Source organism: Malaclemys terrapin, chromosome 2, assembly GCF_027887155.1.
Source record: "Malaclemys terrapin pileata isolate rMalTer1 chromosome 2, rMalTer1.hap1, whole genome shotgun sequence".
In the NCBI taxonomy this organism is placed as follows: Eukaryota; Metazoa; Chordata; order Testudines; family Emydidae; genus Malaclemys; species Malaclemys terrapin.
The window spans coordinates 145,541,821-145,555,358 of NC_071506.1; the positions used below are offsets into that span (position 1 = coordinate 145,541,821).

Consider the following 13,538-nt stretch of genomic DNA (forward strand, 5'->3'; position numbering starts at 1 on the left):
TGGTTCAGAACTAACACAAACCTTTTACCCCAACTTTGAAGCAAATATTTTGTGTGGTTTCAAAATGTTCATATCGGTTGATTTTATTTCTGTCATTTTTGCATACCTCTGCACTTCCTGGTTTAATTGGGACTTGAAGCATCAAAATATCATGAGAAAGGCTATTCCCATGGTACACTATTTCCAGCCTGGTGAAATCAGTAAACACTGGGAATACAAAGACAGGGTTTTGTGAAGGTTCTAGATCATTCATGTACCTTCACAAAAGCACCCAAACTCTTGGATGATTCTCCAAACAAGATCATACCTGCATACTATTAGAGGTACTGGACAGGGTTTTCAAAAGAACTCAGTGTTGGCCTAACTATACTATAAGTGCAGAGTTAGACAAACCTTCAGTGCTTTTGGAAATCCCATGATACACCCATCGAAAGGCCCTGATCCTTCTTTTACCTCTAACCCATCACTGACTTTAGGGGCAATTTTGGGTGCATGAGAAATGCATGTTTGGGTCCTAAATGCAAAGAATCAGAGAGCAATCTGATTATTGATTTCAGTTTGCCACCATGTGACAAAATGACTTTCTCTACAAGTCAATGGAAGGTTTGCCCATATGAGTATTTGCAAGACAAAGGCTTTGCAGTACTGTACAAGGTTCCTTAATTTCAGTAGCTTCATTAAAACTGAAAATCCTGCCAGTTAACATACTTTTAACATTTTTGATTTTGATTTTTTAGAACTTGATTTCTTTTAAATGAATCTACATTAAACTAGGAGGTGAAAGCTTGAAACAGTTATTTCAAAGAGCTCAGAAATGAGTCATCAGTCTGACATGTTTTTTCAAACTGAAAGAGAATTTTCCTCTCAGGAAAAAAGTGTTTAATTACTGATTTAAACAATGTTTTCCCCCCACTCCCTATAATTATTCATATTTTAATACAATATCATTTAGTTAAAAAGAAAACATTCACAGAAGCCTATGAAAGTTACAGAATAAATTGCAAGAGTAAATATAATGGATAAATCTATATTGAGATCATTCTTAGGATTTGTATTTTTCTGTGTATTAGGTTAATATTTTAAGAATTATTTTAAGTATTTTTGTTTTTAGTTTCAGGGACAGTCATCAACGTAACTAACAGATGACCTGCACAGCATTTTAAAAAGCTTAAACTTGCAGTAACTAAGCATTTATTTCATCTAAATTATCTCATCTATCATTTCTGATAGAATGTGTAAAGAATTTGAATGTTATACAGATATATTGTAAGGTAAAGTTGCTTCTTTTCATTTTCAATCACTTACATAACAATTTTTTTCTTCCTTTATCATGTTTAGATTTTCTTTGGATCGTCATACTGATCTTGACAGAATATTTAATATACACTCTGGAAATGGATCCATCTACACTTCCAAACCACTTGACCGCGAGATATCACAGTGGCACAATCTTAGTGTTATAGCAGCCGAGATCAGTAAGCCAAATCTTTTTAGTTTTCCTTCGTTTAAAAAATGATTTAAATACTTCTGGCACTCAGAATAAATTTCTTAAAAATAAATAGCATTAAGTCCAACTGCTGGTGCTCTATACATCTTTTCATTCATCTCAGACATTTACAAGAATCCATTTTGATTACAAGTAAACAGAATAAACCCGAGGTAGCATTAAGATTACTACATCATCGCACCTAATTCCAGTCCCACTGACCCAAAAGATTTTAGGTAACAAAAAAAATCTGAGGTTCTTCAAGTCAACTCATGGGGAGCATTCATTATTAAATTCTCTGTTTTAGGGTAAGCAGTGTATCACTGGTAAAAGCAATACTTTCTGATGATAAACATGGCTGGTGCCACCATTCTTCAGACAGCTGGCCACTGTGATAAATGTGTTATTCCATAGTATTTTCATATTGTGGAGATTGAAGGTCCTTCTGTGCTTAAACTGAACTATTAAACTCATTTCTTTGTGAGGATATTTTGAGAGAATTTAACTTCTCAACTTAGTTGTTGTAATTAGGTCTCTCTAAAAAGGTATACTAATATTTTTGGAAAAGGTCAGGTCTTTTAAGGGCAATCAATCTGCATAATAATTGCTTGAAATTCATACCTGCCAGATTCTACAGTCACCATCCTTTTATAATGTATTTCTGAGCTTCTTTGAAGAGAAAAGGCAATAATGGAATATTTAGGACATTGTTTTTCATGATGTTCAGATTTTTGTTCTGTTTGCCATTTTAAAGAAATTTACTATGTCAAGTAGACATAGCTACAAACACTGATACTGAAATACAGTGGAACCATAACCTGAATTCTTCACAGATTGCTCCCAAGATACCACAGCATGTCATATACCCAGTCAATACAATGATTCAGGATCCATCTTCATTGTTTCCTATCCTATTCCAGAAACAAAGCAAAAACATATAAATGATTAATATAGTTCGGTAGAGGAGTTCTCAGAAATGGGTGATGTATGCATGATTGCCTTGCACTAAAGAGTAAGTACCTCAACAATTAAAAACAAATAAAACCCTATTCAGTTTAGTGCTGCAAATTTGCACCCAATCCTACTCCTACAGAAGTCAGTGGGAATATAAGCTCTTTATTTGGTTGATTTAAAAAACAGCTATTATAAATTTATATTTTTTTCTTACAGTAATTTAAACATGTAGCCCGTGATTCTATTCTGACTCACACCAGTTTTACACTGGTGTAATATTTTTTTCTTTAATTAAGTGTCTACAGTGCCAAGTTCACTGTAATTTAAGGTTTCCTGTGCCAGTAATACATTTTAACGTTTGTAGAAGATCTCTCTCTATATCTATATTATATAAATATTGTTGTATTTAAAATAAATAAGGTTTTTAAAATATTTAAGAAGCTTCATTTAAAATAAAATTAAAATGCAGATCTTATCAATTTAGTGTGATCCTTGCCTGGGATCCGGGATCCTTGTCTGGGGTTCCAGCCACCAGCCCCACTCAGCTCGCTGCCGGTCTGGGGTTCCATTCACTCAGCCAGCAGTGGGCTAAGTGGGACGGTGGTGGGCTGAGTGGGGTTGGGGAGCGGGGGGAGGAGGGTGAGTGTCTCAACCCGCTGCCTGTCTGGGGTCCCGGCCATCGGCTCCGCTCAGCCCGCCACCGGCCCCGCTCAGCCCGCTGCCAGCTGAGTGAATGGAACCCCAGACCGGCAGCAAGTTGAGTGGGGCTGGTGGCTGGAACCCCAGACAAGACTCCCAGGCCCTGCTCACACTGCCGGTCTAGTCTGGGCTGAGCGGGGGCCGGTGGCCGGGACCTTAGACCGGCAGTGAGCTGAGCAGCTCAGTCCGCTGCCGGTCCCAGGTCCCGGCTGCGGGCACCACTCAGCCTGCTGCCTGCCTGGGGTTCCATTAACCCAGACCGGCGGCGAGCTGAGCAGTGCCGGTGGCCGGGACCCCAGACCATCAGCGGGCTGGTCTGGGTTTCTGTCCACCAGCTCCTGCCAGCCGGGATCCCAGCCGCCGGCCCGCCTCAGCCCGCTACCAGCCTGGGGGATCTGCTCAACCAAACTGGCAGGAGGCTGAGTGGGGCCAGCGGCTGGGACCCCGACTGGCAAGGGGGAGCAGCCAGAACCCCAGACCAGCAGCAGGCTGAGTGCTGCCGGAACCCCAGACCGGCAGTGGACTGATCCGCTCAGCCCCCCACCCAGCCCGCGGCCAGCTGAGTGAATGGAATCCCAGGCCGGCAGCGAGCGCTGGCTCCCGCCAGCCGGGGTCTCAGCTGCTGGCCTGCTCAGCTCGCTGCCAGCCTGGGGTTCCTTGGGGGTCCCCAAGCCAGCAGCGGGCACTGAGTGGGGCCAGCAGCCGGGACCCCGGCTGGCAACGGGGCAGCAGCCGGAACCCCAGAGTGGTGGTGGGTTGAGCCGCTCAGCCCGCCGCCGCGTGCCATCAAATATCGGCTCGCGTGCCATCTTTGTTCTACTGATTTATAAAAGGGGAAGTGAAAGGAAAATCGGATCCTGAGAATATCCTTTTCGAATATGTTTGTCGCCAACCAGTGACAGCTCCTCAGTGTAAAACAAATTCGATAACATCCATTGCATTTTGTTTTAAAAATCAAACTTCCAGCAGAACAATACTCTTGAGCCCAACAAAAACAACAATTGTCATTTGATTATACTAATAGAGATACTTTTTATATATTACATTTGCTTATTTCATTAATAGAAGTAGTGTTTATCTTCATGTAAACAGCTTAATTGTGCACTAGATACCAGTAAATGAATTTGATTTTGGCACTAAGCAAAATCTGTTCTGAACACTGACGTAGCCTGATCCTTACCTAGTATGAGTCCAGGGAGCTATGCCAAATTACACCAGCTGAGGATCTGACCTTGAATGCTGAGCCCTGGAAGAATTTTAAAGAAAACAAACTTTTTTTTTTTTTAAATGAGAGCAAGAAATCACTTCTTTCTGTTTTCATTTCTTTTCTTTTGGCAGACAATCCCAAAGATACCACTCGTGTTTCTGTTTATGTTCGAATTTTGGATGTTAATGACAATGCCCCGCAGTTTGCCGTATTCTATGATACTTTTGTATGTGAAAATGCAAGAGCTGGACAGGTATGCTTTCTGTAAATACTTTAAGCTATTTGGTTTTACTATGGCACTCAGTTTTAGGCCATACTTTAAAAATGCTTGAGAGAGCATGCTGCTTGAGAAAGAGTGCTTCTAGTACAGTTTATGAAACAAAATGAAGGAAAAGAATGGCTGTCAGTAAATCAGTCTTGAGACCTCCCCAATAATACTTTACAATTGCGCCAGCATGTAAATTAACAAATTACTTTTCTTTACTTTTACAGAAATGGCTTTCTACAGGAGCTCTGTTAATTTTACTCTTAAGCTTTTGCATCCGTGGATCAGTTTTTGTTTTGTTGCTTTAGATGCCTAAGTATATAGGTCTGAAAGATGTGTTCTTAATTGGTTTCAGTGTTATCTTCCCAGAAGAAAGCAACATGCTATAAATAATTGGTAATCAAATTAGATTTTTTTTTTTTTTCAAAAAGAGGTCTATACTATGGAGCTCAATTGTACTTTGAATTAATATTTATCAGGTTTAGAAACAGCAATGTCATACTTACATTTTTATGTAAATGACAGTTTATCTCCCAAACATTTTCTGTGGGTGAATCAAACAAAAACATAAAAGATGTTAATATCTGAACTGTTTTTATAGAAACCAAACAAAATAATACAGAAAAATATATTTGATTAAAGTGAAACGACTCTGCTGCCGAATGTCTAGTTCCTACTACGCAGCTATCCATTAGGGCTGTTGGAAACCCATCAGTTTCCCTATTACTGTATTGTGTGTTCCACAGCACATTAATCCAAGAATAAATAATGCCCTCAAAAGTGGCATCAGTGGTACCAGTGGCATGTACACATCACAGTACTGTTGAAGAGAGTACGGAGGAGGAATGCAGACTTATCTGAAAATAGTTAATTTCTTGGATGCCTTTATTTCCAGATGGTATCCCATTTTATTTATTTTTCTGATTGGTTTTATAACTGTACATTCACTGCTACTGACTATGGTTATGATACACACAACTTAATCTCTCTGGGTCATTGCTAATTTAATTCTGTCCTCTTGTATATTAGTTCCTCCTTTTTTTGTGACCATAATTAAAAATGACATATAGTCAAATTTAGACCTCACTGATAATAGTCTTCCCCACTGACCACTGTTTATCAAAAAATGTTCAACCCCATGCTAGAATATGGTATTTTATGTAGTTAGGTATTTAATTTCTTTATATGTTTAATCTGTGACATTATGTTGACTGGCTTCTTGAAATCTAATATAATGAATAAGAGAATTCAATATATTAATATGTGAGCTATTGTGATAGCATCTAACATATGCTCAACATTTTCCAAACCTACTGAAAAACCCCAAAGAGCTTACACTATAAATTCAAAAGACAGACAAAGGCATAGACAAACACCATAGAAACATAATGTATAAGTACGAGATGATGCTGAGTAGGAGTCTTGATTGTTTTCCTCCTCTTCCGAATCATCCTTGCTCCACTCCTCCAACTTCCCCTTTATCCTCCAGTCTCCAACTACCCTGTACGCCCCACCATATAATCAGAGAGACAAACAAACCTATAGCCAGTTAGATGGTGTGAATGCCAAGGGAAGCATGGAATTACAGTTGTCCTGTGACATTCTGGAGGTGGGGCAGCCTAAACAGCCTTTCACCTGCCCACAGGCTGGAAAGGATCCCTGCCACTTCTTTCCTCTGTGAAGGAGGGCTGCGTTCAGCAGAGAAATCATTGGGTTAGGGCAAATACAGCCAAATCTGTTCCAGATATTGATTGCTGTCTTGCCATTTTTTCTTTCCATTGAGAAAGGACAGGCTGCTTCTTCCAGCATGGGCCTCAGAGCAGGGTTTAGGAGCCCTCGTGGCCTTACTTGCACAGAGTCTTGAGTAGCTGTTGAATCACTAACTATGATGGAGACTTTTACATTTGGTTTTCAGGATCAGGGCTCAATAAACCAAAACTGCTTGTCAGTTATTAGACTCTCCTTTACCAGATCTATACAGACTCCCTTATCCTATGTGCAAATATAATACCTGAAAAACATATCCATCTAATTGGCTAATTCATGGATTTTTCGTCACTAAACTTCATAAGGTATGTTTTGGGGTTTTTTTTAGTTGTTGGTTCTCTCTTCTGACTGTCTTAATTTATTGCAGATTATAAAGAATTAGTAGAAAAGACCCAGTGTTTGTTAAACTCTGTAGTGCATTTCATCCAGATCCAGACATGTATATCTTTTTTGTTTTATCAAATATAGTTTTACCATCTATTTGTTTATCCTTTGCTCTTGGCATCTGCAACTATCATATCCAACAGTTTCCCTGATTAGAATTCTCCGATGTCCTTGTTATCATTAGCCTTTTTAGTATAAGCTAAGTTCAAATAGATTTATTTAAAAATTCACAGTCCTCGTCTTTTTAAGTTGTAGCAATTTTATTTTCTGCCATTATTCTTTTCTGGATGTATTTATAGGACACTCTTATTGCCTTTGATTCCTTAGTAGCATGATATCTTTGCTTTTTTTCTGTCATTATTTCTCAGTGATTCATTCACTCAAACATCTTTCTTATTAATCTCTCATCTCTTCCAATTATTTCTTACTTTAGTTCCTTCTGTGACCTTCCTTTCTATTTATATCTCCCATGTGTTTTAAGTTGTAATGAGATTAGACTTTCTTCTTTCAGTATTGTGTTTTTTACAGCTCTCCAAGCCTTACTCTGTTTTGTTTCCAGATAGTCATGCAACTCATGCCACACAGATACACAGGAATCTGCACACCAGATTTTAGATCAGTGGTCCATTTACTCCAGTACAGTGGTCAGTACCAGGAATATTTAAGGAACACTGCAGTGAACTATTTTGGAATAAATTGCCCACAAGGGAAGTTTCTTCCTAATACTGATCAGCTAGTGGCTGGCTTATGTACTGAAATGGTCTATACCAGTGCTTCTCAAAGTCGGGCCGCCGCTTGTTCAGGGAAAGCACCTGGCGGTCCGGGCCGGTTTGTTTACCTGCCGCATCTGCAGGTTTGGTCGATCGCAGCTCACACTGGCCGTGGTTCACCGCTCCAGGACAATGAGAGCTGCGGGAAGCAGCACAGGCCGAGGCATGTACTCTGCGGTTTGGAAGGACTGGAGGAGAGAAGTGGGGAGTTATATGAATGTTTGGAAGGCCACAGAGAGGAGGTTGCCATTGCTGAGGCAAAGGATGATATTACTTTACAAGTGTTTTAATGGTAGGCATGAAGAAAACAGATGCATTTTGGAAATTCTAGAGAGACAAAGAAAGCAGGATTTAGCATGTCACAGGAGAGATGTCAAAAATGACAGGTAGATTGCAGACTTGTGGAGCAGGTCAGATTGTATACCTGACAACAGTAATGGGGCCGGGAGGATATGTGGGAGGGTTCTAGAAGAAACTTCAGTTTTTGCCAAGTTGAGCTTGAGTAGACAATGGAACATTGAAGGCGAGATGTCAGTCAGTGGAGAGGTAGTTCTGGTAACCATCAGCATAGAGTAGTAACTGAGGCTATGTGACTGGAAGTCACCCTGGGATGAAGCAGCAAAGATCTCAGGGTTACATCTAAGCGATGTCATTTGCCATAGCTAACGACCAGTAAGTTTCAATGACAAACTACACTGGTTCACTGCATACTTAAATAGAAGAATGGCCGCGAATCACCATACTTCCTGCAATGTCTACAATAGGCTTTCTTTGGAAGTCTGCAACCCAAGTATTCTGATGCAGCCTAAGTTATGAGATCTACCCAGGATCTCAGATCCCAGCTAGGGGCGATAAAGGTGTATGTGTTTTAGCATTTTGAATAGAATGTTTGAGAGTCATGGTAAACATTTTTTTCCCTCATAAACTCTTAATTTACATGATTTTCTGTGCTGAGAAATGGACAAATGAATTCCATTACAAATTTAGAAGTTTCAAAGTGGTTTCTGTTTTGCAGTGTTTGACATTAAACAGTTTTTGTTTCCCCCATCTTCTACCTTTTTGCCATTGAGTGCAACCAAATTAAAGTCCAAGGGTTTTTCATTTAACCCCTCTTCCTCTTGCAACTTCCTCAGATTTGGAAGAGTTACAATGGCAGAGTTAGTGTTTCATTTTTGCTTTTGTCAACCTAACTTTTCCAAAGTTGAAGAAGTGTTGAAAAGTTAAAGTAGGGGGAAAAAAAGGAGATAATGAAAAAAAAAATTACATTCAATGTGGTAGGGGGAGGAAATTAAAATGTTCATATTATTTTCAATTTTCAAACATTTAAATAAAATACAAATTTCAGTTTGAACTGTAATGAATATTTTTGTTTTGAAACTGATATTTTCCTGTGAAAGATTTTGGCCAGTTCTTTGTATATGTTTTAAGTGTATTAATTTAATCAGAATTGCTATTGTATATACTTTGCTAAAATATACAGTGAAACGTGTAAGGGGCAAAGGTAGGTAGCGGTTCAAAATATTATGGGGAGGTGGTAGTTTTGATTTTATAAATACTGGGTTTAAACTTTGCTTTGCAGTGTTTGGAATCCAAACTTTTGGAATCCAAAGTTACTTACTATACTACTTTATTTTTTGCACTTCATCAGGAAAAGAAGCAGCATATATGATGAAAGGTACATTTGATCAGTTATCATATTAGATGGTATTATTTATACCATAGTTTGTTTTATAAATATGGATTTTTTTTAAAGCTGGCACTGTTCCTTGAAGTAACCAGATAACTGTATCACAATGCCTGCTTATTTTTGATTTTCCTTGTCTGCAGCTAATACAGACCATAAGTGCAGTAGACAAAGACGACCCCCTTGGAGGACAAAAATTTTTCTTCAGTTTAGCTGCTGTTAACCCAAACTTTACTGTTCAAGATAATGAAGGTAAAATACAGAGCTTGCCCATGGTATAAGATTTAGTTTTCATTCCTAACATATTACAGGTATTTTTCTGAAACATTTGAACTTGTGTTTGCAAAAGTTAAGACCTGTTAACTGGAAGAAAGGACTGGGCCTTCACAGGCCACTGAACCTCATACAGATAGCAGACAAAATTAATGTTACTACTGTGGAGTTGCCTATAACCTTACTGTGCTTATGACCCTTTCTTCTTGTCCATGGCAACACTTATAGGATATATGATGGAAAATTGGGTATCAACAATCTGATGGAAATAATTTCGTTTATTTTAAAAGAAGAGTAAAGATATCAATATTTTACAAACCCAAAATGTAAGCTTATGTTGAAGTAAATCTGGATCAAGATTTCAGTTGCATTTGGTGGCTTTACATGTTTTTAAAGCATGGTGATTTTGTCATCTTTTGGTTTGAGGATTGTTACAAACTGAACCTCAAGGAACAATCAGGAGAGTCATGTTAACCTGCACTATATCTAAAACTAGAAAGAAGTTCAGACTGTGAATCAAGACTGCTGAGTCTTCATCAGCTCTTACATATTTATATTATTAAATCAGTTTCCCAAATGGGGACACAACATTTAGTTTTACCTCTAGAAGATGGTGGTGCTTAGCAGCGCCAATCACAGAGCAGGGACCCACAATGATAGGCTCTGTACAGACAGACCCTGCCTCCAGAACTCACAATCTAATCAGAAGAGATATGGGAGCACAAGGAGCAATGAGACAGGTCTGAAGAGATCAGACTTGGAAGTCTGAATGCTACAACTTCAGGCTTTTAAAATGGCTTAGAAGACTAGCTGCACAATTGCCATTGAAATTCATGGGAATTGGGTGTCTAAATCCACTAGGTGATTTTGAAAATAGCACTGAAACCTGATATCTGGGGGTCTTTCTAAGGCAAGAAACAGCATTTTCCCTTTTTGGGTGGTTAGGAATCTTCTCCATTTTGATAGTATCAAATTGTGTGTCCCTTGGGTCACAGGACATTGGACCTTAAACTGTATGAAGCTGCTCAGGCGTCTGGAATGTTTAAGTAGTCCCAGTAGCAATGGATTAGTGGGGAGTAGATGCAGCAGTTGAAGGGTCATGATAAATGCTCTCTGTGACATGGATATAACCACTACATGTAGTCTACAGATACATTTGGTACACCATAACCAAAATATAAATTCACTGAAGTTATATAAAGGACATAGACCTGTAATCATTGGAGGTTTACTTCATCCATGCACATTCAAAACCAAATGGCATTGATCTGTTCTCATCATTAAGCCACTTATCTGGAAATAAATGAATTAACGTATGCTATGTAGAGGTAAGTCATAAATGGGAAATTGTAGAGTCTCAACTCAGAAGAGAGTTTGGAGGTAGGTAAATGCCTACTATCCCCAGAAGATTGTCAGCTGTCCTCGACCTGCAGAAGATTTCACTTTATATAAACTTAATTCACCTAGTCATCTTTAGTTTAAGCTCACAGAATCCTAGACTCAAAGGAAAAGAAAAATCGTTCTAGCCTTAGTTAGCCTCCACAGCCTCCTGCACTCCCAGGCACCACCACTGAGAAAAGTTCCTCTGCCTATGTACAAACAATGGAGAGTCTGTAACAACTGGTGAAGGGGGAGCAACAGAGAATAACATGACAAGAACAGGAGCTAAATAAAACATCAAATTAGTTTGGGTTGTGGGTCAGAGGCAGTGTATAGCAGATGCTAAGCTAATGCCTGATTTTTTGAGGAGGGACTGCAATGAGGAGAGAATGGGAGCAGAGGAAGCTTGACCAAAGGGACTCGCTTCTTAGTCTTCTGTCTTTGCTCCTTTGTAAAGCTGAATGAGGCCGATGACTCCAAGTGGATAGCCACTTTGGGTTTCTTTTTGTTCATTTGTCTTTTTTTTTTTCTGACTGTTGCCAGGAAAAGCTTTTAGGAGTGTGTCTTTTGTTGGGGAAATGGGACATGAGCACTCATCCATAGTCTGTTTGGCTTGTGTTAGAATTATGAAATCAACCAGCATAAAAAGATCTGAAACCAGGGTGACATCAGATGGGAGGAGCTGTAAAGGAACATTCTAGAATGCATACAATAGAATGTTCTTCACTTCTCTCAGCCTTCTAGCTCAAACCAAGTGCAATATTTTAATAGAGGATATATCCTGGGGAATAGATCTGGCCTATGCAGAGGATGGGCTCTAAGAAAATATATCTTATCCATTTCTAGATATTCTACACTTTTTGTAGATGGGTTTCACTCATTAACTTCAACGGGAAGTCAGCTGGCAGTACAGATAATGCTTATCTAGCAGAGACTGACAATTCTGATCAAAGAGAAACATTTGCCCTTATTTCTTGTTTTTGTATTTTTGTCCTGTATTAGTAGAAAGAGCAGCAGCCCTCCTGGCATCTCTCACTTGCAGGGAGGCTATTTGCACAGGATTTAATTCTACTGTTTACACTACAGATTAATAACAGCATGATAAGACTGTACTACTTGGCACATATACAGTATCTGGAGTACATTCTCATGTCTAAACTGTTTAGGAATACAGTATTGCATTTTGATCTTCTGAATGCCTGTGTTAATCACTCTTCCAATCACATTTCAGCTTGAGATACTGAGGAATACAATGCATTGGGCAACTGCATGTTGAGGGGAAGAGAGAGGCGAAGCAGCCTTTTGGTCAAGTTGAAATGCCAGTAGAAAAAAGCCTGATCTCAGATGTTAAGGAAGCACACTTTCCAAAATAACATAGTGAACCAAAAACTCTGATAAAAAATGTTTGTTATATATACTATGAATTTTATAGTTGTATATTACACATTAGTAATATATAAAAATATTTTTAACTGATATAGATAACACTGCCAGAATTTTGACAAGAAGAAATGGCTTCAGTAGACATGAAATAAGCACCTATTTCCTGCCAGTGGTGATATCGGACAATGACTACCCAATCCAGAGTAGCACTGGCACTCTGACAATTCGAGTGTGCACCTGCGACAACCGTGGTAACATGCAGTCCTGTAATGCTGAGGCCTTGCTCCTTCCTGCTGGCCTCAGCACTGGTGCTCTAATTGCTATTCTTCTCTGCATCATTATACTTCTAGGTAAGTTATAGAAAAATGCATCTTTTCCCAAATGAACGAATACTTCAGAGATATAGAGGCCTGACCAATTGCAACCTACGTAGTTTTGAAATATTAGTGATTGTGTTTTGTGATGCAAGATTCAAAACTACTGTAATACAGTGGAAACAGTTTATGCTATGATGAACTCAGATGTAGTAAAACATCTAGGTGACTAAGAATGAAAAATCTCAGGTTGTTAAATTGTTTCAACAAATTTCAGTACGCAAATGGCAGTACCTATATACTACAGTGAAGTTGTTCCCTTAAAAATGGCTAAGAGGGTTAAACTACATAGCAAAGGCAAATAATTGAACTGGGACTTCAGTTTTTGGCATTTACTGGCAGAGAATTGTAAAATGTACTTTTAAGCAGATAAATAATTTGAGATACTTTTACCCCTTTACGCATTGAAACCATTATCTATACCACTTTCTAATAGAAAATGTACTAGAAATGGTTGTGAGAGCCATTTCACAACCATTTCTAGTACATTTTCTATTAGAAGCAAACTGATCAATATTTTTCCTATTAAGTTCACATAGTGATTCATCCTTCTTAGGGAAGCAGTGTTCCTTTCTCTATGAACTGGTGGAGTTTACCCCCTGAAACCAGTAGATCTTGTGAGAACTAAATGGAGGCCAGGACACTCCTCAAGTACTTTATTTCCAAAGGGATGAAGTAAAGGTGACAATTTCAGTGTGTGTTCCATGAGAAGACACACAAAAAGCCTGGCCCATGACCAATGTTATTTTATGTAAACTTTATTTACTTTGCCATGGAATGCCTCAAAATACTTAATATGCTTATAATGCTAACATTTCAAATATTAAAATATGTGTTTGGTTTGTTGTATTGATAATAGATGTACCTCTTTTTAGTTCTCTCATGCACATGAAAAAACGCTCAGGGAATATT

At 38.7% G+C, this 13,538-nt stretch overlaps 1 protein-coding gene across 1 annotated transcript in view; it reads left to right on the top strand.

The window, feature by feature from the left end:
* CDH10 (cadherin 10) overlaps positions 1-13,538 on the top strand; it is a 162,369-nt gene that overhangs the window by 137,152 nt on the left and 11,679 nt on the right. The window contains 4 exon segments of the mRNA XM_054019361.1: positions 1,339-1,475; positions 4,478-4,599; positions 9,360-9,468; positions 12,351-12,602. Of these exon segments, the coding sequence (XP_053875336.1) occupies positions 1,339-1,475; positions 4,478-4,599; positions 9,360-9,468; positions 12,351-12,602 (620 nt within the window).